This window comes from Vipera ursinii (genome assembly GCF_947247035.1).
Source record: "Vipera ursinii genome assembly, chromosome: 3".
NCBI classification, from domain to species: domain Eukaryota; kingdom Metazoa; phylum Chordata; class Lepidosauria; order Squamata; family Viperidae; genus Vipera; species Vipera ursinii.
Window position 1 is genome coordinate 18,610,828 of NC_139516.1, and position 26,643 is coordinate 18,637,470.

The 26,643-nt window shown below is 41.7% G+C and overlaps 1 protein-coding gene across 1 annotated transcript; it reads left to right on the forward strand.

Moving 5' to 3' along the window:
- Positions 1 to 768: 768 nt before the first annotated feature.
- On the forward strand, positions 769 to 25,132 carry SALL4 (spalt like transcription factor 4; the record flags this gene model as incomplete). The annotated part of the gene is made up of 4 exons (XM_083357410.1): positions 769 to 841; positions 18,429 to 20,909; positions 23,425 to 23,726; positions 24,698 to 25,132. 4 exons carry the CDS (start codon positions 769 to 771, stop codon positions 25,130 to 25,132), a joined length of 3,291 nt encoding a protein of 1,096 aa, XP_083213536.1.
- Between the last annotated feature and the right edge of the window lie 1,511 nt (positions 25,133 to 26,643).

Sequence of the window (26,643 nt, forward strand, 5' to 3'; positions counted from 1 at the left end):
CTTTTTTCTCTCCAACTCGATGGCTGTGATTGCCAAGTAAATCTTTGAAGCCAGCCTCCCCCCCCCTTTTCTTTTTTAGTAAAGAACCAAGGGATCAGTTTGCACGAAAGCTTTCTCTGAGAGAGGACGGGGGGGGGGGGGAAACGTGGTTTTCCTTAGTGTAACGGGGGAGGGTGGGGATGCTTTTCAGGATCCTTTCCACGCGCGCCCGGACAAACCTCCCCAACTTCTCCATGGAGGCAGAAGACAATGTGCGGGGAGATAAAGGAGGCAAGGGGTGGGGGGGTTGTCCAGCCTGCCTAAGAAAACCAGTTCTGTCCCGGCTGTTTGTTTACTTTCAAAGATGGACCCGAGAGGTGCTGTTCGGCTTTTTTCCCTCTCTCTCCTCTTCAGGGAAATACCACCCAATCGGGCCAGCGGGCCTCTTGCACGAAACCGCTCGCCTGCCCGGCGGTGGCGGCAGCGGCGTTCGGGATCCACCCTTCAATCAGCCGGGCGAGCCGAGCGGACAGGAGCGGGCGAGGGAGACTACAGTGCCCAGCGTCCCCTTCTGCTCCCTGATCAATGGACCTTATTTGAATAATCTGTGAGCCCTTGGACTCAGGCCAATCAGCTGTCAGGGACCCATGATAAATCGCAATGCATTATTGATAATCATAATTACTCTGACATGCGCATTCCACTCTTTGGGAGTAATTTCCCAACTCCAGGAATTTGTTGTGAAGAAGAAAATAATTGCTACTATTTTGCTCCCGATGCGTGTGCACCATGTCGAGGCGCAAGCAAGCGAAGCCCCAGCACATCCATTCGGACGAGCGGCAGTTCCCGGATGTAGCAAATGGTAAGGGAAAGGAGCGAGGGAGCGCCGGTCAATTACCAACTTTAATTGATGGGGAAAAGAAATCAAGCAGGAGATCGTGTTTGAGGCGGGGGGGGGGGGTTGCTTGCTTTTGTGCGCGTGTGAGTGGCTCTTTCTCCCCCCTACCCCGTGGCGCATCGGGGTTCCTTGACCGGAATCCTGAGCCAAACGGACCCTCTCGATATCTGGACCACTTCTGTTTCATCCTGATTTCCCACGACTGCGGGAGCCGATCGGAAAGTGTGTATATATATTATATATCTTATATATGTGTGTATATATATATATATACATACACATATCTTCTAAATGTGTGCCCCCCCCTTTCCTCCCCCCCCCTTCTTTCCCTGTTTCTTCATCAATCCATGCTTGAATCTAGGTTCGGGTAAATTTTAATTTATGGGGGGAACTGAACTCTTTCTGGAGAAAAAAAATCCGGGTTTTCTTAGTGGGCAATTCTCTCTTTCTCCAAAGCTCCTCTCCGGTTGGGGAAAAGTTTTTCACCCCGTAAATGTAGGTTGTCTTTAGCATCTCTCTCCCCCCCCCGCCGCCCCAGGCGTGATTTGGAGCCATCGTAGCCGAAAGCCGAGGCCAGAAGGTAACTCCCTAAATATTTTGGGAAGGGAGGGGTACGCCGTGAGGAACACTGCGAAATACCTTTTGTGATACACACACACACACACCCCGTTTGTGCCTCTGTTTGGATGAACTGCTGCTTCTCCCTTTTAGTAACTAGAAACTCGCCGAGAGATTACAATCGCTCGGGACCTTTTGTAGCCTGACCTCCAGCCATCTTTGATTTCCGACTTCCTAAAATAACTCCCGTGAGCTAATATGGTGGGGGGGGGAAGAGGGAGGGCAGAGAGCTTTTAAAATCTTCCCGAAGTAGCTGCATGGAACCACCACCACCTCTCTCTCCCTCTCCCCCCTCCTCCCTCCCTCCCACCCACAATTGAAAGCATGGCTTGATCTTTTCGCAGATTTAATTGATTTTGATATGGGGAGGGGGAGCCGGCACTGGAATAGAAGCAGTTGGTGGTTAAAAGCGCAGAACTGGACGAAACGTAAAGGGGACGGGGTAAATATCGGGATGGTGCGCTGAATTTGAGACGACGGCTTTGAAATAATATCTTAAGGTTTTGGAAAACAGGATTTCAGATCTATGATCCATCCTTTTTGGGGGGCGGGGGGGGCGAGGGTGCATGGGAGATGAATGAACCCACCAGGAAGGGAAGACACTTAATGTAGCATAATACAGTCCTGAGCTTTGTAGTTTCGGACGCGGAGTGGGGAGGGGAGGGGAAGCGAAATTTAGTACTTTTAAAATAGATATGGGAAACTGGGTCTAAGGTATTTCCCTAATCGATACGACTCTCCCAAGATTTCTTTTGATCTCTCTCTCTCCCTCCCCCCCCCCCCCGCTCCAGGGACATAAATGCAAACTTTGGGGTGCAATTTTAGGTCAACTTTTAATTTTAAGCAAGCCAGAGGGGAGAAGGCGAAGATCCCCTGATAAATTATTCGCCATCCCAATTGATAGGAATGCATATTTTGGAAAGGGTTGGGTGAGGGTGAGGAGAGCTGCAGAAGATTTGAGTCTCTTTCCCTCTCTCTTTCTTTTGAGTCCAAATGTGCAATTGTTGAGCCCGGTTAATGGTGATTTAAGAAAACGAGCGAGCTAGCGAGAAGGCTATAAATCCCATGTTTAATGCATGACTGTTTTTTCTTTGTGCATCTGGTTAGGATGGAGCTGGCTCGGGGCTGGGGGGGGGGGTGGCGCGTTGGAGGTGATGTTTCTACATGTAAATCTCGCTGCCGGCAGCTGGAAAGCCACCCCGGAGACGGTCTTGAAACAAAAGGGTTAATAACTCCTTTGGAGTTGCATGACGGAGGGGGAGGGAGAGTAATCGGAAGATTAGTTAGATGTTCTTGCTTAAGTGTGTTTGTGCTCCCGCTGCAGGGCAACCGAGCTTCCCAATAATATTTTTTTTTGAATCAATTTCTCTCATACACACGAATTAATTTGCAACAAGGCTTCAACCTGGTTGGGTTGTCGCTTTACTGTTGCGGAACCTTTTAATATGAGAAGAAATGGGGAGGGGGAGGGGGATGAGAGGGGGGGAGAGGAGAAGAGAGAGAGAGAGAGAAAGCGACGTCTTGATAAATCTTTTGAGTATGTTATCAATCTGGGAAAAGCATCCCCGCTTCTTAAATCGCGCTGAAATGTTTGTTTATCGTGCGGATCCGGGATGTTTCGATTGCTCTGTTGCGCCACCTCGGGGATGCGGCCGGTGTTGCATGGCCCGTCAAATTAAAAATGTGGATTTAGTTTCTTCCCTGCCTTGGGGTTTTTAATGCTTAGGGTCTGAAGGATCAGATGAAATGGACAGCGACACCCAGACGCCTATCTTCACAGAATGCTGCTGAAGGTTCACTTGAATGAATGTTCTGAACATAAAATAAGCCAACGATGCTGCAGAAACATTAAAAGAAGATTGCATTTGATTCAAATAAATTGGGCCAGTTCCCAGGCAGCAGAAAATTGCAGAAGATCGACTTCAGCCTACCCAACCTATTAAATCATTGCACTGAGCAAGGAACTTGATCTCTCAAGTTTCATTAAACTCTCTTGCTGAATTCGTATGCAACAAAACACTGTCCGAACCCCACTGTGGTTCTCTGTCCATTCCAATTCTGAAAGGAATGTGCTTGAGAAGAAGAAAAAGTCCAGATATTTTTGGACATTAGCTTCAACCAATATGGCCAGTAGTCCAAGATTATGGGGACCCTTCTGCCAAAAAATTAGCTAATACTCAGATACGTAATCAAGCATCTTGTGTAGTTAAAAGTTTGCAGCACTTAATATGGCGGAGTTATTGAAGGGTGGTAACAATTGTGGAATAGATGTTCTACTTTAACAGTACAGTATGAGAAAATACTTGGGCTGGGTTTACACAGTACGCCGCCAAGCCTTAATGTGGTTGGTTTGCATGTGCCTTTGCAAACTGAACTGCCTCAATATTCTGGCTAGTAAATGGTTTAGGGTTCTGTGTACTGTGTGAAAGCAGTCTTTGTTTCTTCTTCAATTTGTAATCTCAGGATAACCCTGAGAGGTAGACATAACCAAGTCCTGAACTTGTCCTATTTCATATCAACCTCATGTGGTTGATAATAGAGTCAATCTGGTGTGTAGTGCTTAAGGTGCTGGCTAGACAGCAAGAGACTATGTTGATCTCTTTCCCTATATTTTTGTACTGGGAGATGTAAAATGGTAAGGAGAATCTTTTTAAAGGTGAGAAACCAATAAAGGATACCTGACTGTTAACAGTTTGTGCATTGAACAAGTCTTAAAAACTCAGCTATATCCAGCTGAGGCATCTTAAGGTATGATAATAAAATAATAATCTAAGAATTCCCAAAGATTTGCTGGGAACATTTTCCTACATCTTGGGTGGGGTTAATAATGAAATCAAGCTCTTTATCTTTTGCCTTGATATGAAATCCAGATACTATAGAAATTTGCAGAAGAGAATTTAGTAGTTTTTAGGGAGGGTCGGAGTGGGAATGGTGATCAATTTGACAATTTAATGGGTCAAAATAATAAGTGATTGTCTTAAAAGCAACCATTTCATACTGATAATTAGCACTTCCCACTGTCCAAAAGATTTAATTGCTCATTGCAGCTTCTAACAGTCCTGGAGGCAAATTTCTTTTTCTTAATATGTCAGGTATATCGGACAAGATTCTTCCATATGAATAACTACAGTGTCTTTAGGTGTTTTTAACTATTAAATTTGAAAGTTAAAAACAAATATAAAACAGCATGGTGAGAGCTCTTCCTGATTGCGTCAGTTACTTTCTGACATACTCTGGTGTGAAAAAGATCTCCAAATATTCCACCTGAAACATGCACGAGGTCATTTTATTTCAGAAAGGAAAAAAAAAGATTAAGCAATACAAACCTTCCTTAGGACAAGAAAGTTTCTTTTAGCAAACAGGACTTTCAATGCTTACCTTTGTGATGATTTGTTTTCTGCCCCCACTTTTTTTTTAATGCAAGTGAAACACTATATTGGCTGCAGTGATTGGGCCTTTTCTCTGAAGCCTCACACAGCTTATGACGCTTTTTGACAAGCTTCTGCTCCAACCTTTGCTTCCTCCTGCCTTCTGTGGGTGGTAAGTTGATGTCAAGCTTACAATTAGGACTCTCCAGCAATTGACCTTGGCATCAGGGTTTTGGGGCTGTTTTTGGTTGGTCTTAAAACACTGCCCTACTGTTAAGTGTGGTCTGTGGAAGTTGCCTTGTTTATAATTGGAGGGACTTGGTGGTACGTAGAAGCTTACTAGTCAGTGCAGAGGAGGAAATGATTCTTGCATAAGGTAGAACAATTTGTTCCTCTCTTTCTCTCTGTCTCTTTCTCCCCCCCCCCCACCCTGCAGTGCAAAATTGAAGGAGGTACTCTCTATTATTACTTAAATACATGGGCTTCTGGCTGGTAATATCTTGTTTGAAGTCTATATTCCCCCCAACTCTGATCTTTAAATTCAAACCCAGTCCAGATCACTAGTTAAGAATTCTTTTATGGATCCTGCAGTATTTTACATAGATAGATAATGTTATGTTTATCAATGCTTTTTTGATATGTTTATCATAATGCTTTTTAATGCTTATCGAATGTTCCTGGCAGGAATGCAGGATTAGCCAATAAGGATGAAGTCATGACTCTTTTGTGCATAGATAAGCCATCAGTTGTGATTCTGTTTTTTCTGAAATGCCATCAAGTCAAATTTTATTTTAAATCTCTTTTGTTTCCTGTATCTATTTGCTTGTTTGCCTTTCTTAGAAAGGCTACTTGCTGTGATATAAATACAGGGATTATTTAATTTGATCCATCCAAATGTCTCTTGAGAATTAAAACATTTCCCTCTCTAAGTGTTTAAAATCATATTTAGTAGCATTTGTAGACTTCTTCACCTAAAGCATAATTTTCTTAAGATGTGTTACTTGGGGGCGGGAGGGGGGGGAGAGATATGACATTCTTTCAAATGGTTAATGTTATGTGCTGTTCCAAGCTAGCATATTGAAGTCTGTTTCAAGTGGGTGAATTCCTTTCACTTCTGTGTGGCTTATTTTCAACTACAGTAAACACATTTTAGCCATCTCCAATCTCTTAACAAATGTGTTGGGTGTTTTGCATTTTTCCTAATTTGGTGCAAGACTTTTTAAGTCCAGGAGAGTTTTATCATCTGCTTGACATGTGGTGTGATATTCACAAACTGCTGTGACAGTATGATTTGTGTTTTAACTGAAATGGCTGAAAGCAAAATCAAAAACCTCATGCATTTTAATTTTTTTTTCCTGTTACAGTGGGATACAAAAGCTTCTTACTGACCCACATGTGTAACTAATTAGTATTGATTTAACGCTTAGGATATCTAATGGTGTTATCTTCATGCTTGGAATATTGGAAATGTTTAACCAAATAAAGCAACGCCCTCCCTGTCCTACCCCACCCCCTGCACCCCCTTACAAAGCCCTGCTATGTGCATAAAATACTTGGCCAAATATCTACCCAAGAAACAATTTGGAAATAGTTGCTGTTGGTATTGGCCCAGTGTTAATGTGACCCTTTTGCAGAACAAGTAAAAAGCTTGTTTTGTGGGACAGAGATGTTGACTTGTAACTTGATCTGTTCATAATGTCCACAATGCTATAATATTAATTGGAGCAAAACCATCCCTATTCTGCCAAAGAGAGAGAGAGAGAAATCTCAAAGTGCTTCATCTTGACTGAATTATGCCCTATTTGGGAATTACAGTCTATGCTTTGGTGGACAACTTTTGAACACAAATTTTTAAAAACTAATCCTCATAATGGAGTGGCATGAATATAATAATTCTCTGAAGCATGAGAATTCTTTTGGAACAAATTGGATCATATCAGCAGTTGTAAGCACTTGAGTAAATTAAATCAGATTATCAAAAGGCACCAGGGAAAACTGGTGTTAAATACTGATGCCCAATCTTGCATGATCTCATCTACACTTTTAAAATCTGCTTCCTGTTTGTTGTGAATCTAGATTTCTTGGCTGAGTTTGGTGCATTTGAGTTATTCAATATGTTTACAAGATCTTAAGAGATAAAATGCCTATGCATTTTTGAAGAGGCACGGAACGTGATATTCACACAATAGCTTAGACCAGCGTTTCCCAACCTTAGGAACTTGAAGATGCGTGGACTTCAACTCCCAGAATTCCCCAGCCAGCTATGCTGGCTGGGGAATTCTGGGAGTTGAAGTCCACGCATCTTCAAGTTCCTAAGGTTGGGAAACGCTGGCGTAGACTACCCTTTCCCAATGCAATTTTTCTACGTGCATTGGTATCCTAACTCCCATCATACCCAAAGAATATGCCCAGTTTAAATTTGAATTTTAGCCTACAATTAGACCTCTATTCTACAGTATTTTCTCACATTTAAGACAGTGGAAGGAGGATGTGCTATTCTTTCTGGTTTCTTATCTAAGCAATACATAGATTTACATTCTGATAAATAATAAAGCGGCTCTTCTCAATGTTCCTCAGGTACGTTGGACATTGAGTTCCTTAATTCTCAGCCAACATGGGATTATGGAATTTGAAATTCATTGTACCTGCAGGGAACCAGATTATATTTGTTCGAAAGGGTAGACAATGGTCCATTTGTTTGTTTATTTTATTTTATTTGAAAGTGGAGGGCTAGCCCCAGAACCAGCTAAATCACTTTGGGCCAGTCACTCACTCATAGCCCACCCACTCACCTCACAGGGTTGTTGTTGTTGTTGTTGTTGTGGGGAAAATAGGAGGAGGAAGGTGTGTTGGATATGTTCGCCACCTTGAGTTGTTTATAAAAATAAGGCAGGATATAAAAGAACAAAAGAAAGAACAAGTAAAAATAGGTACACTAAATTCTATTAAACTTGATTTTTAATGGTGAGGGCTGCTTACATGCACTTCAGTGACCAGGAAAAAAAAGCATAATTAGCTAGGATTACATCATGCTAAGCCTTTTACCATAGTTGATTTGGTCATGACTAGACTCACGCAGCCTTCTAAGCCAAAGTAAAGCAGGCTATGGCTTAGCCTAATGCATGAACTTGCTGGGTATTTCAACTATGAATCAGAGTTATTGCCTTCAAACCCTGCTTGAGGTTTCTGGGGATCCCTAGCTGACCATGGTGAGAAAAGGAGCTGTTGGGCCAAATAAGGCTTTTGTTGTGATTCAGAGGTTTTGTTTCTTTTTGGATTGTGAAAGGCACTCTGAATGCATGGGTGTTTTGATTACTTCTGTTCAGGTCTAAGTCTAGTTAGTGAAATGTGCCCAGATTGATACTAGGATCACAGGGATTTGAGAAGTGTTGCGTGTTGCCATCCAATTGCAAAGGTGCCTTTTGAAAAGGTAGCTGGACTTTGTTTTTTCCTTGAGGACATTTCTCTTCTCACCCAAGAACCTTCTTCAGAGGGGGAAAAAACACCTTTGGGACAACCATGACTTGGATGACTGAGAACCGCCTTAGATGTTGCCATCCAATCTCTTCTCATATATGCATTCTCCTTAGCAGGAAGCAGCCCACTTCACAATTACTGTTAGATTTAAAATCAGGTCTGTATGATCTGTGGCTTATCAAGCTCAGACCCACCTTCCCTGTGAATTATTTCTCTATACACATCTCCTGCAGCAAAATAGTAGATGCCTCATATCTTTCTGGAGGGCTGCAAGTTAATGGGTGTAGGAGCAACATGACACAATTTGGTGAGTCACTGTTGTGCTAGTCTAATTTTTACTTTTGTTAGCTCATTTGTTTCCTGACTGCCTGAATTTAGTCTTATCTGGTTGAATCATGGCTGACAGGTAGCCCTTACTCAATAACATAATCTAATGTTAGGTACACTGGATGGAAAATTATAAAATGGTTGTTGAAGAATTGAAGATCTGTTCCTCTTGTTTCCTCCTCAAAACTGATGGTTCTTTATCACTTCTCATAGTCTTATCTCAGATAACCACGCTAAAAGTCTAAGTTTTCTTGCTGCCGTAGTATTAGGAGGCTCCGATCGCTTCTTTTGAACTTAGATTTATCATTCTTGGTATGGAGCAGATAGCAGGTGGCTGACCTGCTCCTATGTGAAAAAGTACTATTACCATACTTTCCTAGACCTTAGGATCACTTACTAGATCTTGGTTCTTCATAGTTGGGGAATTGGTAATTGATTTCTCTCGTTAAGCTTGACCTTCATCAGTATGAATCGTCTGGAGTTAATACAAACTGAAAGTGTTCTTCTACACTTTACCTAAAACTCAATGACATTACCTTTTCTACATTCTTTTTTTTATTGAAAAGTTTTACAATACATTTTTAAAAAGACAAAACCCCTTCCAACCCCCTCCCCTCTCCCCAGCCCTCCCCAACACCTCCCTCCCCTCCCCCTCCCCCCTCCCCTCTGCATTCTTCACTTTATTTTATTTCTCACATTTCTGAACCATCCATCTCTCTCGCAAATATGATATACGTTGTATTTGGTCTTTAGCATCACAAAGCAATACCCTGTGCAGGTATTCAGTGAATGCATAGAGAGCTCAAACAAGGTAAAAATGGGGCAGACAAGATGCCCTACTCCTTTCTTTCACTGTTCACCAAGTAATCAACATGAATGTCTGTATATATATTTGCTTGAAGGCAAGAATAACTTGTATGCATGGTTTGGAAGCCTGATCAAGATTTTGGATCATGTAGAGAACTGCATGCATGTTCAAACCAACATGAAAAGACATTTCTTTCAGATCCCTACTTATTGTTGGAGGTTGTGAAATGGAGGGGGAAGAGCATTATTTATTTATTTCTCTCTGAGGGGTATTTTGCAACTCCATTCTCCGTACCTTTTCATGTCTTTCAACGGAAGAGGGCTAATCTCGCCAGTATTTCTGAGTTTTGTCAGCATCTACTCACCCGATAGTCCAAGAAAATAAGCTATGCTTCTCATATCAGAGCTAGAATTCATGTTGGGGGGAAGAAGTTTAGTTCTTTCAAGCTTTTAATGAAAATGGCTAATTCCTGGATTCAGATAAACTACATTTTTCAGAACGGTTGTAACCTCTGTAGGTTTACTTGCAAAGCTCTTGTGCCGGCATTTTCTTTTCTTTCTTTCATTACTGAAGGCTGCTGATGCATCCATTCCAGCTGCTGGTTTCTGATCAGGGTTCCATTTCCACATGAAGGAACATGCGAGTGTCATAAGAATGTATGACATAAATATGATAGCAAATTAAAACTTGAATTGCACCATTCCGTTTCAGCCATTGACCTAGTTTGACTTTTATCAGAAACCAGTTGGGTTGACCCCCTTTGATATTATGATTCTTCAGAGTGAAGGTTAGATATACATCATGCAAATTGATGGCATCAACCTAATGTCTGTAGGTTAAATGTGGGGTGTTACTTCCAAATGGATCCATCTGGAAGTTGAATCATGGTAACTGGATTTTTATTTTATTTTTTGGTTTGCAACGTCTGGCTGCTCATAGAAGTAGCTTCTTCAGGATGACTGAGAATCTTCATTGACATTCCAAATGGATCCTCTGCATTGCACATTGTTCTCTACCTCTGCTAAAACAGCAACCTGGAGAAACCTCCATCTATAAACTGTGACATTATGTCAGTTTTTTAATCAGATATTATTTTCACCGTCTTTCTATTTTGAAGAATACTGAACGCTTTGCTAGAACAGATGAGCTGCTGTGGTACATGGAAGATCGATAGAACATTTGTTTCTCTAGTGAAATCATTTAATTTAAAAGCAAGAAGGATCAGGGAAAGAGTTGATGAGTTGAGAATCTGCCTGTCATACAGCTTTAAAGAGTCAAGTCGGCAGTCATGACTGCACAAAACTATTAAATGGAAGGCATAGCTTGGGGCTCCCCGATTGCCTTTTTTTTTGTATCCCCCGCCCATGAATACCATTGCTGGCATTTGTGAGTAGGTTATAATTGAGTCTTATTTCTAAACCCAGCCCATTGTATATTCAACAAAACATAGTTAAAATAAACCTGGAAGGGAGAAATAATTGATATTTCCATATTGAAATCTGCAACATTTGCCCAAGCAATGTAATCAATTTTGCTACACCTCTGTTGTTAGCTGCGAAGTCGTGTCCGACTCATCGCGACCCTATGGACAACGTTCCTCCAGGCCTTCCTGTCTTCCACCATCTTCTGGAGTCCATTTAAGCTCACGCCTACTGCTTCAGTGACTCCATCCAGCCACCTCGTTCTCTGTCGTCCCCTTCTTCTCTTGCCCTCAACCTTTCCCAGCATTAGGCTCTTCTCCAGTGAGTCCTTCTTTCTCATTAGGTGGCCAAAGTATTTGAGTTTTAGCTTCAAGATCTGGCCTTCTAAAGAGCAGTCAGGATTGATCTCCTCTAGGACTGACCGGTTTGATCGCCTTGCAGTCCAAGGGACTCGCAGGAGTCTTCTCCAGCACCAGAGTTCAAAGGCCTCAATTCTTTGGCGCTCAGCCTTTCTTATGGTCCAACTTTCACTGCCATACATTGCAACTGGGAAGACCATGGCCTTGACTATACACAGTTTTGTCGACAGGGTGATGTCTGTGCTTTTTAGTGTGCTGTCTAGATTTGCCATGGCTTTCCTCCCCAGGAGCAAGCGTCTTTTAATTTCTTGGCTACAGTCCCCATCTGCAGTGATCTTGGAGCCCAGGAAAACAAAATCTGTCACTACCTCCATTTCTTCCCCATCTATTTGCCAGGAATTGAGAAGGCCAGATGCCATGATCTTGGTTTTCTTAATGTTAAGTTTCAACCCAACTTTTGCACTCTCCTTCTTCACCCGCTACACCTCTACAAGCCTAAAAAATAGGTCAGTGTGGCAGAACTTGAATCTTGTGCCTAACTGAGTTTACAGGTTTCAACCATAACTGAGTCTGGCAGTTATGGTCATAAGCCATGACAGCCGTAAACTGAATGTATGACCTTTTATCAGAGCAGTCATTAAATAAATGCCACAGTCATTAAGCAAACACTGTAGTTGTTAAGTGAACGCATTGTTTTCTATGGGACAATTTTTGCCAGAAAAACTACTGTAAACTGTGGTCATGTGACCACAGGACTTTGCAAATGGCTGTAAGTGTGTGCCAGTCTCTGTTGCCCAAAAGCAGTCACTTGACTTGAGGGGAAATGGTACAAGAACTTCAAAACAGTGTCAGAAGTAGCTTTTGGGGGTTATCTGTCATAATTTTCAAAACTCACAAATTGAGGACTACCTATATCTACTAAATTTAGATTCCTCTTTTTCTGTGAAAACTCAGAACAGATTTCCTGAGGTTCCTCCTTAATTTTATTCACATCGAAACTGCCTTATGATTAAATTAGGCTGAGAGCCTGGTCCCAGGGCATACCATGAGTTCATTTGTCAGGTGCTGCATTGGAATGGGGAGAAACTGTCCCTGATGACTGTTCACTAATTTGCTAATAAGTAAGAAGGCTATTAAAGGGGAATAGTTGCCTCCTTCAAGCCCTCCAATCTGGTTAAATTTATATGGATCATTGGAGGAAAAGGCAAGGTTACAGTTATATAATTGCTAGCAGGTGTCTGGCATATCTGAATTGAGATAATTTTTAAAAATGCCCTACCTTATTCTAGACTAAATTCACCTTCAGGTTTAACCAGCTTATTTTGTTCAGCTTAAAATATTTTCTTTTTCAATAAATTGTGTTGCCTGGAAAACATGCTTGATTAAATAGCAGCTTATTCTTTCTGGTTTGTTGATTTGCTAGCAATTGCACATTCATATTGCCAGAAAATACTGTCTGCTTTCCAGCATGAAATATTAACAAACATCAAGCTGATGATTATTTAGACACTTTGTATGCGGCGCATATACAGCTTAATGAGGGGATGCTAAATCCCCACATCTGCATTATGGAACTGAAATCAAGTTATTCTCAGTTTTCATTTAATTTTGAAAAACAAGTCTGTTAAAACAGAACTGGAAAAATGTGTTATAGGCAGTCCTTGACTTACAACAGTTCATTTAGTGACTGTTCAAAGTTACACAACACTGAAAAAAAAGTCCTTTGTTCACATGATGGTTGCAGCATCCCCATGGTCATGTGATCACAATTCAGATGCTTAGCAACTGGTTCAAATTTATGACGGTCGCAGTGTCCCTGGGTCATGTGATCCTCTTTTGCAACCTTCTGACAAGCAAAGCCAACAGGGAAGCCAGAGTCACTTAACAACTGGGTTATTAATTTAACAACTGCAATGATTCACTTAACAACTGTGGCAAGAAAAGTCGTAAAATGGGGCAAAACTCAACCAAACTTAGCAACGTAAATTTTTGGGCACAATTATGATTGTAAGTTGAGGACTACCTGTAGTTAGCAGACTATTCATCTTTAATGTATATGAGGAGAAATACTTTTCATCATTTCTTCAGCTTCTTCCTCCTTAGAAATATTCCAGGAGATAGTGGGTACTTTCAGAAGAGAGTTCATACAACACCAGAAGACCAGAAGCCTTCATATTTAGCATAAAATAAAGACCAAGGCAATTTCACTTGTGTTAGTTTTTCTGTCTTCTTTGACAAAGACATTTATTATTCCACCCATTGCAACTAGCTGGGTGGAAATGGGTTGGCAAAATGTTTCTTCTCTCTGAATTTTAAAGGAGTCGCCCTTTTGGTTACGATTCTTCTGTCCAAGCTTCATAGATAAAACCAGCTGGTCAAACATGGCAGTTGGCAGTTTAGCATCCGTATACCTGTAACTGTGGTTATTGTCACTCATAGGCTCTTGGCCCATTTGTCATTTCAAGATTTTTCTCAATAAAATGAAAATGACATTGGAATTGTCAAGTGCCAGGAAAACCAGGAGATCCAGACTGTTCAAATGGGTATAAAGATTTATTGTAAGCTTGAGCTCTCTACAAGAATCTGAACTACTAGCGGCCAAGAGAAACTTAGCAGGAGGTAAGAGTAGAAGGAATTCAAGGTGGGTTGGATTTAGATCTAGTGAAGAAAGTCATGACTACGACAGCCTTGACCTCTCCCTCAGGTACGGCCTGGTCATCTCCTACATGAATACTGTAGTGCTCAGCATCACATTTCGCTCTCCAAAGTTCAGCTAAGCCCAATAGGTCCTGTAGACATTCTCTGAAATTAAAATAGTGGGTGGCTGCAGTTCTGGGTTTTGTTGGCAAATATGCTCACGGAATAGTTACACTGGAATGGTGAAACTTTTTGGAGGACCCTAGAGAGAATCTCCTGACTTGGCCTTCTTAGAAATGGATAGTCTGTCATTTGTCTATGTCCACTGTGGAATCCACAGTATCAGAAGAGAAGCTCTCTTGTAGCTATTTTATGAGAGCATCAATGACACACACTCAAAAACTGAAATATGGGTATTGGCTCCCAAAGCTTTGCATGCCTCTGGTCTTCCCCTTCCCTAGACCTGCACAAACATAAGACCTTGCTAGGTTGAAGATGACTGTATTTTCACTTTTCTTTCTTTTTTTCCTTTCCTTCTCAATTTTTTTGCTTTCCCCGCTGGCATTTCCAGTCAGCTCTTGATCCAGGAGAAGGAGGGAGCTGGATTGGATGTTAGACCCACAAGAAATGGACTCCACAATAAACACTGTAAGGCTTATGTAGCAGCAATCTTCTACTTGAATCCTAGCATTCATTTTGAACTCTAGTTAAGAAAGAAATTCAAGAGAGTTTGCAAATCACGCTAAGACCTGAGGTCATATTCCTGTGGAGTTTTTAGGTGCGTAAGTTCAAAGAAATGTTTCAAAACCACTTTTTCCACTACTGAGTGTGATAAGCCACTTTTGTGTCTCTTGGCATTAAAATATGCAAACAGCTTGCTTTGGGGTGGGGGGAATATCATTTTTTTGTTCTGGCTGCATCTTCCATAAAACCTTTATTGGTATAAATGATTCAGTGTGTGTCTGCTCAACTGTGGGTGGAGGAACACTGTAGCTACCTGTGCAACATGTTTGTAATTGTTAACAGTGGAGTTGATATTTACTCTTACAATAAGTGAATCATTAAAAAAAATCAACTGCCTTCCTTTTCTCTGTAAAGTTGCCATTTACTTTTATAAAGTTTTTGTTTAAAAACCTGATGAGTGATCTTCAAAACAATCTTATGTAGTCTCTTTAGTAGATTAACTGCTAGCTACAAATATGTCAAAATACTGCTTTTCAAAGACTGCTCCTTCATATAGTTCACGTTTTGAATTTTTGCTGAGGCAGTGTTTCCTGCAGTCATGGACCTCTGAATAAACTATTCAGAAAATAGGTGAATTACCCAATTAAGCACTCTACCCCCTCTGTTTTTGTCCCTAACAGCATAGGCGTTCACACTTTTTTTTATTTGAGCAAAGAAGACAATGATTGTGGTTAAGTTCATGTATTTCTTTCCCATCAGCTTCGTCTTTTGGTTTTTAAAATTAAATGAATCAAAATGTATTGAAAAATTAAGAATGCTACTATGTACTATTTGGATCACTTTATGCACCCTGTGCAATAACAACAAAGAGTCTTCATACAAACGGGGCTGGTCAAGAATGTTCCTTGTTGGAACATAGCAGACTTGAGGCAAGTAGGTCTTCAACGCTAATCTGTTTCCAGAGATCCAGTGTTCAACTACTGATCCATTATCATGATTAAGCTGACTGCCAACGCACTTGGGTGGTGGCAGGGATTGAGTGCTGTGGCCCATTAATATCAGGAGGCTATGGCAGACCATCTAGTGGACTTCCATGAGCCACACTTTGACAATTACTACATTAAGGTAAAAGTAAAGTCTCCTTTTATTGAATTCAGTTCCTGATCGCTGCATGGATGTGTTCATATGGTTTTCTTGACAGCATTTTCTTGACAGGTGATTTGACATTGTCACCTTCTGGGACATTTTTTAGATTTCTCCGTTCAAGTTTAGTTTCTTAGGATTTGGTGGTGGTCTCTGCTGCACAAAGTATTGCATTTAAGGTGCAAAACATCTTATTTGCCTTCCCTAGGTCTTAAGGTGCCCTCCCTGATTTTTTCCCCCACTAAAAATATTTTATTCCTCTAATAGCTTTCAAACCAGGGAAAGATGCCTATCCAGTCATTCCTTGCAACTTCATTGATTGTGAATGTTAATGTAAAGAAGAGATTTTATTACTGCAGCATTTCTGCTAAGAATGGCACATGTTCATTGTACATTCAGGTAGTCCTCAACTTATCACAACAAATGGGAGCAGAATTTCCATTGCCCGATGAGACAGTTGTTGAGTGAGTTGCACTCAGTTTTATGACCGTTTTTTGCCACGGTTGTTAAGCAAACCACTGCAGTTGACCCTGGAATGCTGCAGCCATAATAAATGCATGTCGGTTGACAAGCATCTGAATTTTGATCGCATAACTGGGGATGCTGCAACCGTTGTAAGTGTGAGGACTGGTTGTAAGTCACTTTTTCAGTGCAGTTTTAACTTCGAACCATCACTAAACCAATGGTTGTAAGTTGAGCACCATCTGTATAATGCTCTTTCAGCCATTACAATGTCACCAAGCTCCAGTTGTTAGCCCATTTACAGTTTCACACATCAATCCTTTCTTACAAGCATTTTCCCCTGCGGTAACCATTGATATTTGTTTCTCTCAGTTTGAGGACAGATTCTTCAGCCTTGTCCTGATAATGAAAATATTAATTTTGCCACACGGGGGAGCCTTCAAAGAAAAGCTAACTTGGTGAAATTATTGCAGAGTCTTATTATGAGTTTCTTACCATATACCGTGTTTCCCCGAAAATAAGACCCAGCATAATTTTTCAGAACACTCATAAGCCCCATCCCCAAAATAAGCCCCAGTTAAGATCGTCAGCCAGATGGATGGATTTAGTAGCATATTACCTCGGTAATAAGACCTAACTGGAAAAAAGCCTTATTGTGTCTTTTGGAGCAAAAATTAATACAAGACCCGGATTTATTTTCAGGGAAACACGGGTGACATGACAAAGCAATATGGTTTTCAGGATCTGTGATGTGGATACATGTCTCTCTCTTCTTGCAGAGGTTGAAAGCACGACGTCTCTGTCCCTTCGGAAGTGCTTCGCACAATATTGTTTCACATGTATACCAAATAATCGAAATAAATAATAGATTCTCTCCATTCCCAACTATCTTCCTAAGTTCAGTGGTCAGGTGGTGATATCAGCAAAAGAATTTTGGGAAGCTTGAGTGAGTCTGGATTTTTTCCACTTAGCATCTGGATTTAAGTCCATTCAAGGTTGGACTTAAAATGGTGCTGTCTATACAGCTACTTGCAAGGATTTTCCCATTTATTTCGGCAGACTGAAATAACCACAATGATTGTTCATGTACTCATGTATTGCAAAATTAAGAATGCTATTATGTACTATTTGGATTGTTTTATGCACCTATGCAATAACAACAAAGATAATATTTAGCAGTTGTTGCTGCTGCTTCCGCAGTCTGATCTTAACAGAAGCAATGGACGGCATGCTCCAGAATTTCCAGCTGGCGGGGCCTATCCAAGCTAATGGGAAATTCTATAATCCCAATAAATCTGGAAATGGTCAAATTGGTAAAGACTATCATGGTTGTTCTCCTGAGCACGTAGCTACTTGAAAAGCAATACTACAGTTAGTTCTCAGCTTACAACCACAATGGAACCAAAAATTTCTGTTGCTAAGCAAAACAGTTGTTAAGTGAGTTACTCTTCATTTTATGACCTTTTGCCACAGCTGTTAAACAGATCACTACATTTGTTAAGAGAATCATGTGGTTGTTAAGGAAATCTGGCGTCACCCATTGACTTTGCTTGTTAGAAACTGACAGAGAAGATTACAAAGAGTGATCACATGACCTCAGGACATATGCCAGTTGCAGCGCATCCAAATTCTGATCATGTGACCTTGAGGATGCAGAAATGCTCATAAGTGTGAAAACCATCATAGTCACTTTTTTCATTGTTGTTGTAACTTCACTGAACAAATGGGTGAAAGTCAAGGACTGACTACCTGTAGATACAAACACTGGGAAATCAAAATGGTGGACTGATTCCACTAAAACAGCTTTTGTGCTTATCTAGGAGGTTTGCCAGGAGAAATGCTGACCTGGAAAGCAATTCACCCATCTTTGATTCACCAACCTTGTCTTTGTCCTAGGACAGGGGTCTCCAAACGTGGCAATTTTAAGATTTGTGGACTTCAGCTCCTAGAATTCCTCAACCAACCATGAAGAGTTGGAGTCCACAAGTCTTAAAAGTTGCCAAGTTAATGCACATATTGCTTTAAACTATACAGGCTTAGAGATTGGATAAAGATGTCCCCAGGCCTGTGTATTTCTACCCTCCAAGCCAGGGGTCTCCAACCCTGGCAACTTTTAAAACTTGTGGACTTCAACCCCCAGAATTCCCCAGCCAGCCTTGCTGCAAGGTCATTCCGTGAAGGCCTCTTGCTTTTTTTGTCAGTGGTGTCATTCCACTCAGATCTTTTCTCTTTCTGATTTCTTTGCAGGAAATCCACAGGATATCCCAGGTGACATAGGTGAAATGAATGCCAAACGATGTCGGACCGAAGAAACCCATGTCTGTGAGAAATGCTGTGCTGAGTTCTTTAACCTCACTGAACTCCTGGAGCATAAGAAAAATTGCACTAAAACACCACCTGTCCTCATCATGAATGACAGTGAAGGGACAGTGCCCTTGGAAGCCTTCCATGACAGCTCCGTGGAGACTTTTCCAACCAGCGAAATGGATGGTAGGCTGGCTGAGGAGAATCACATAAAGAGCTGCCCAGCTTCAGCAGAAAAGAGAGAAGAGAAAGCTGGATCCGAACCTTCAGGAATGACATATCTAAAAACAGAGCCCTCTGTTGCCTCCACAACTCAAGGGCTAAGCTTTGTCCCCAAACCCAAAGTACCAAACACTAATGTGACTTTGCAAACTATACATGGCACTAAAGTGGCTGTCAACCAGTGTACCTCAGAATCTCTGCCTCCCTCCGTGGCTGGCCTCAGTGCCATCCCAATGATCCTGGAGCAGTTGATGTGCCTACAGCAGCAGCAACTCCAGCAACTCCAGCTGACGGAGCAGATCCGCATCCAAATTGCCATGATGGCCCCCCATGTCCTACATCCCTCAGTTGCTGCTGCAGAGCCCCTCAAAGCTTTGGGGGCTCATATGTCCCAGCAGCTGTCAGCTGCTGTTGCTTTAATTGGACAGAAAGCTGGGAATCCAAGCCTATCCTTGGAATCCTTGAAGCAAGGCAAACTACCTCATCCTAATATTGGTATTCCGACAACCGTCTCAGTGGCTGGTGGGCTTCCTCCTGCCCTCTCCTTAAAGCCCGATGTAAGTCGAAGCTTGCCAGGTTCTATGTCTCGTTTCCTGAGCCCTCTGCTACCTCAATCTTCCAGCTCGGCTATCTTCCAGAATCCCCCTACCACTGTCTCCCCAGCCGTCGACCCCTCAAAGAAGGGGAAAGGGAAAGTAGCAAATGTGAGTGTCTCTGAAAGTAAACCAAGCCAGGAGGAGTCCTTCTTCAAACACAAGTGCAAGTTTTGCGGCAAAATCTTTGGCAACGACAGCGCTCTGCAAATTCACCTCCGTTCCCACACTGGGGAGAGGCCGTACAAGTGCAACATTTGTGGCAATCGTTTCACCACCAAAGGCAATCTGAAAGTGCATTTCCAGAGGCATAAAGACAAGTATCCTCACATCAAAATGAATCCTTACCCTGTGCCTGAACACCTAGATAATGTGCCCACCAGCACTGGCATACCTTACGGGATGTCTGTCCCACTAGATGAATCTAATCTTATTGTGGATTCCAAGCCTGTTTTGACCACCCTGCCTGGCTCCGTAGGCTCTGCCTTGCCACCAAACACTTCCAACCCCACAAGGAGCAAGGATCCTTTTACCAACACACTTCTAAGTGATGTCCAGCCAGAAAGTGAAGGCGATTCTTCATCAGGTTCGGCCAGTCATGAATCAGGAGCTGAGCAGAACCAGAGCTCTCCGCAGGCAGGCTGCAGTGGGAGTGCTTTCCACGGATGCCAGGTTGGTGAGCAAGGCTCTGAAACAATAAAGCTCCAGCAGTTGGTGGAGAACATTGACAAAGCCACCAGTGACCCCAATGAGTGCTTGATCTGCCATAGAGTTCTCAGTTGCCAGAGCTCCCTCAAAATGCATTACCGCACTCACACAGGCGAGAGGCCCTTCAAGTGCAAGATTTGTGGCCGTGCTTTTTCCACCAAAGGCAACCTCAAAACACACTATGGCGTGCACCGAGCAAATACTCCCCTGAAGATGCAGCACTCCTGTCCTATCTGCCAAAAGAAATTTACAAATGCAGTGGTGCTGCAGCAACACATTCGTATGCATATGGGAGGGCAGATCCCCAATACCCCAGTGGCAGAAACCCCCCATGATAATAATGACATGGAGGCTACTTCAGCTGAGAACAGTGGAGATCCCTGTTGCTTAGAGAGCAATGAAAGCATGGAAATGGATGGAGACTTGGAATCACCAAATCATTCTTCTAAATCTTGCAGTGCTCAAGCTGATCCATCAACATCTGTTCCTTCCAGTATTTCAGCTCTAGAAAACCAGATGAAAATGGTGAATTCGGCTTTGACTTTGCAGCGGCAAAGTAGTTTGAAATCGAGTGATAATGGATCTGCAGAGAGTGACGGCATGACCAATGATTCTTCCTCAGTGGCAGGTGATCTGGACTATCAAAATGGTAGCCGTAGCCCCATCACCTCTGAATCAGCTTCCTTCCTGGCTATGTCTCCAACCAACAGTCAAGCAGAGAGCACCAGATCAAAGTCTCCATGTTTTAGTATCCAAGAAGATGGAATAGTGGGAACCAAGGCTGAAGCTTCTGAAGTCACGCCTACAGAAAGAGAACGGGCTTTGGATCTAACATATGGCAACATTGGTCGAAAAGTGATCAAAGAGGAACCTGGGTTATACTTCCCAAATGGAGAATACGGTGAGTCACTTTAATGGAAAGCAAAAATCCTAGCAATTATTGTGAAATTGATTTGCTTTTTAATGCATGGATGGAGTTAAATGTTTGTAGTCTATGTTAGGACAGCCAACCTCCCAGATCAGAAAGTTATAGTTCAACCAATCAATATAGAGCTGCAAGGGACCTTGAATGTCTTCCAGTCCAACCCCCTGCTCAAGCAGGAGACCCTATGCCATTTCTGAACAAGTGACTGTCCAGTCTTTTCTTAAAAACCTCTAGTGATGAAGCACTCACGATTTCTGGAGGCAAGCTGTTCCACTGGTTAATTGTCCTCACTGTTAAGAAGTTTCTCCTTAATTCCAGGTTGCTTCCATTGTTCTTCATAAATCTGAGTTCTGTTCACCACCCCATCGGCCACATTTTTCCTCTAGTATCTAATACTTGAGGAATATTGACTGTGAAAAATGGCACCTACCTATCTGATCCAAATCAATTGTTCTTGAGACCTAAGAAAAATTCCATAGCTCTCACCAAAGAGGTGAGATCGCAATCAGTAGCTATCTTGTTTGCATGGGTGTATTGTTCCCTTCCTTCCCATGTTCTCTGCCATAATTTTCAAGGCCAGCAATATTAAATCTAAAGTCAATCTAGCTAGACAAAGTATAATGCAGAATTCACTTTATGAAAGACAAGTAAATGTGAATTAATTTTCTAGGCAAGAAAACTATTTCCAGTTTTCTTTTACATCTTATTACTTAAAATCACTTAAAATTGAACTCATGGCTTTGGAACAAATGGGAAAGTACCGCTGCTCAACTTGATATGTCGCTGTTTTGAATTATTAGCTCCAATTTTTCCTGATGGAATGGGAGCTGTGATCACATTATCCAAACAACATCCTGTTGAAGGCTGATGTCTTGTACTAAATGATACAGAGTTATAAATCAAAGTAGGAATCTTGTCTTATTTCTGAAGGAGAACCTTTTATGCATCACCAAAAGACGATATGCATCCACCCCAAAAGAGCAAAAGCAGACTCTGAAATGTATGGGCTGTAATTTATTCACTATGTTCTAATGTTTCACGCCAGGTTGAGGAAGATGTTGATCTGTTCACCAGTTGCATCTGGCATTTGGCTGCTAAATGCTTATGGCTAATTGCTGTTCTCTCTTTCACTAGACTTAACTGGCAGGCAGCCCTTCAAATAAAGAATAACAACCTTGCTAACAGAAAATGTGTTCTCTGTAAAATAGGATATATAGCTATTCTTCTTTTGTCTACAGTTTGCTTGGTAGCTGATACTCATATCTGGAAAATATATATAAAAATATATGTAAACAGTGACTGGGTTCATATAGCATGTTAAGCTACGATGAGGTTTGTTTGGTTTTGATTTAAACCAATGTGTGAACTTAACAATTATGGATTGTAAGCTGTGGTTTATAACTTACTGTTAGTGAATCCAGTCAGTGGTATCTATTCAACTAACTATAATCAAGCAAACTATGACTTAGCGTGATGTGTGCACTAGAGTTAAGATTTGATTCAAAGTTTGAATTTCCATTTGAACTGATTTTTCTGAGTAAGTTCATTGATTCATATCAAATGGTCAGATTCAATTAGGTGCTTCTAAGTAAGTTCAATTATTTTTCAAATCTGTTCAGAAAATGAATTTGCAGTGAAGTTTTGAATCCATTTGATTTTTCAATTTGAACTGAATCTTAGTGCACCCAACCGGACCCTCTAGTGTGAACCCAGTGATTGCCTGTTGACTTTTGAGTGGGTCCACTGATTAAAAAAAATGACACATCAATTCAAATTATCTCATTTACTTTCTCCTACCCGCCCCCCCAAAAAAATCTTTCTCCAGCTTTTCTTGAACAGCTGAAATGGTTCATGAGAATTCCAGTCAGGGAAAAAATATTTGGCCAAAATTATAGTTGTAAAATTGAGCAGATTTTGTTTACCATCTATTATGCTGAGGTGATGGAACTTCATGGCTGGATAGCTGGCACCGCCTCCCTAATCCTGCCCATAACTGAGTTAAGACCTTGAAAGAAACTGACTTATGACTTATTCCTTGCACTTTTGATGGTTGCAGCATCTGATCAAATTCTGAGTATTTGGCAAAACTAGCATATATTTACCGCAGTGGCAGCATCCCTGGATCTCGTGATTGCCCTTTGCAACTTTCCCAGTTGGGCTTCCGACAAGCAAAGTCAATGGGGGAAGCCATATTCACTTAACTGCAGCAAAATCCGGCATGACTCGATTAAACAGCCCCATTGCTTAGCAATGGAAATTTTGGTTCCAATTATGGTTGTACATCAAGGATTATGTAGATACACCCCAAGTCTTCACCCCACAGATTCCTAATTATTTTCATCTACATCAGCTGTTTTCTGTTCTCAGTATAACCTGTTCATATTCATTCCATTATTTGTTTTCAATAATAAAATTGGGCATGGAGAATTTTTATGACACTTGTAGTGTAAGCAACGCATCGACAAATCCTTATCTTTTTTTTTTCCTTCAGGCCGGAGCAGCATCCACCCATCATTTATCAGAGCACCACCAGCTCTCATAAAAATGGAGATGTCCAGCGATCGCCCCATTAGCACCAGTCATTTTATTACCCCTCCTGCATTGTCACCCAGCGTGCCTCCTCTTCTGGTTCCACCCCATCGCCGTACTGCTAAGCAGCATATCTGCACTACCTGTGGTAAGAACTTCTCTTCAGCAAGTGCTCTTCAGATCCATGAGCGGACTCACACAGGGGAAAAGCCGTTCGCATGCACCATTTGTGGAAGAGCTTTTACCACAAAGGGGAATCTCAAGGTGAGCAATTTGAAGGCAATGATATGTATGTCCAGCTCCTGGACAGTATCTCTTTACTCTCCTACCATCCGGTAGGAGATATAGGAATATAGCCAGCCGTACCAACAGGCTGAAAAATAGCTTTTATCCGTGGGCTGTTAGGCTTTTAAATGGGACATAATCTCTGTGAACTTATGCAGAATTGACTTGGGAGGCCGGTGTGTGGTGTAGTTGGTTCACATGATGTGGTAGGATGGAGGGTTTGTTGTCACTGTGTGTTGGGGGGGTGAGAGCATGGGGGGGGGAGGCTCAGCTAATCTCAATGTACACATGTTGTACTTTGACAATAAAGGTTTATTATTATTTATTATTATTGTTCACCAGGGGCCTTAGCATTTAGAGCAAGAAGGCTTGGTTGTTATAGATATTACAGGATGATATCCCATATTCATGAGATGTTGTCATCTCATTTATCTTCCTTGTGATAGACTCATACCAGTGCCTCCTTTCTCTTTAATTGCACACCCGCAATTAAAGGACATACAGGACAAGTTACAGGCCAGGGACGGGCAACATTTTTTCTGCGGAGGTTACATGTTACATGTCCTTGGATAATGGATAAGACGTACTTGACAGTAGCTACCAAGCAATGAGGTCAGACAGAGGTAGAAGTGGGTGGGGATACTCCTTTTCTCTCTCTTTCAATTGGGTAAGAGACATTTAGCTATCACCAGAGGTCTGAATTGCAGAGGAACCTTCAAAGCAGCCCCGGGGCCATTAGTTGCTTACCAGATACTCTTCTCTCCAGAACAAAACTCTGGAATGGTAGAAATTGAAGGAGGGAGTTTTACTCAAGGTGTTATGGTAGCCACTGTTCCTGAGCAGGGATTTGAATATTGCATTTCCATTGAAACTGTCTAGTTCTTCCAGTTTTTGCCCAGATTCATACCCACAGAAGTATAATTTTTAATTTTGACAATCTTTTCCCTAAGGTCCATGTTGGAACCCACATGTGGAACAATTCTGCCAGACGCGGAAGAAGACTGTCCATTGATAACCCCATGGCTTTGCTTGGCAATGATTCAAAGAAGGTATCAGAAATGTTCCCTAAAGATGCAGTGACCCCTTCGGTGAGCCTCGATCCATCAGCATGGAACCAGTATGCTGCAGTGCTCAGTAATGGCTTAGCCATGAAAACCAATGAGATTTCTGTGATCCAGAGTGGAGGCATTCGTTCTCTTCCAACCACCATTGGGGGAAGTCCCGCGATCAATGTAGCAATGAATTCTGCCACCGTTTCCAAGATGGATAGTTCCCAGGCTATGATTGGTTCAGAGATGGAGAAACCAAGCAGCATGGCTGAAGACAATGTGTCAAAGCACCAATTCCCTCACTTCATAGAGGAGAGCAAAATTGCTGTTAATTGAAAAACAGAAAGCTCGAAAGGTGGCAGGATGGATTTTTAAAAATCACTATCGGAGTATATATATCTATATATTTTTAAGAGATGACACCGCAAGTATCCTTATTTTCTTACTGACGTGCAAAGATTCTAAGGCTGTCTTTGGAAGAGTTGCCCAGAGTACAATCATGACCATGTTTTGCTCAAAACAAAAGTGAAGCCAGTTTAGGATCCTTCTTTTTCTTATGCGGGTCTTGCAAGATTCTTCTTACGTGGGAAACATAAACCTGTAAAACCTTCGACGTTTTACAATGTGAAATTCCAAAGGTTATAACATTTACCTCTTCTTTTTGTTTGCTTGTTTGTGTTTTGTTGAGATGGCTTACGTAGAAACCATTTGGGGGATTTGAGCAGAATAGAAGCAAATCTCTTGATATTTGGAGCGACAAGGGGAAATGGCACTCATGGAATTCGTGACTGATAACGTGGAAAGTAATTATGCGGGTAAATATCCTAGAATGCCATCCTTTGGAGGGGTTCCCTTTTTCGTTTGTGTTTGTGAGTTTTTCCATTTCATCCGGTTTTGAATGTAGTAGTGTTACGATGCCTGTTGGATGTGAGAATCTGATATACACAGAAGAACGTTGTTTAAAAACCAGAACTGAATGTTTAAACAGGCACACTCTGTTGTCCATTGTACACCTTAAATGCTCTGTATTGATTACTGCTGCTTATTTAAAGACTACATCGTTGTACATGCACCACCTACAGTGCCAAAAAGCTGACTCTTCGTGGCTGTGTGTTGCTTTTCTCCTACCCATTCCAACATGCAGACAGAGGCATACTGTTGAAGGGAAATCAAATCCTAGCAAGGCTGAGTTTTTGCTATTTCTGCAGTTTCTCTTCAGAATCTCAGGTGATGACATTTGGAAGCGGATCCCTTAGTGAATGGAAACCTTCCCCACGTTTGTTCTGTCTCAGCCACTGTCCCTCACCTCCCCTTTATGGAAGGGAGTCTGCCTAAATCTGTATTTTAAATGAAGTAGGTGTTTCATCTGTCTTTGTGTATGCGAGACGACATTTCCACTTTAGCATTTCAGGGCTGCAATCCAGCAAGACATATACCCGTGTGAGTTTTGACTTCTCATACAACAAGACTGAATCATTTTTATCTTTCCAGAGGAGGGGACTTTGGGACACCCCTACATTTTCTTTGGACTTTTATCTATTTGTAGTTCTTAGGGGAGAAAGCCTGGAATAAAATCACAATGTGGCATTTGTACTGTATGAAGGTTACTGGGATGGTCTTCTGGATTCTAAGTTATCTACCTCATTATTATTTGTATTATTAATTTGTTTATGGTAGTGTTAAGTTCTATTTTTCTAGACAATAACCACTGTGTCGAACTTGAGATCCAAACAAACTACTGTGCACTATTTCAAGCCAAAATAAGATATGCTTGTAAGGATATTTGAAGATGTTTAGAAGTGTGTGTGTCATGGAGTGGAGGGAAGTTGTGTTTAGTTCACCCGCCT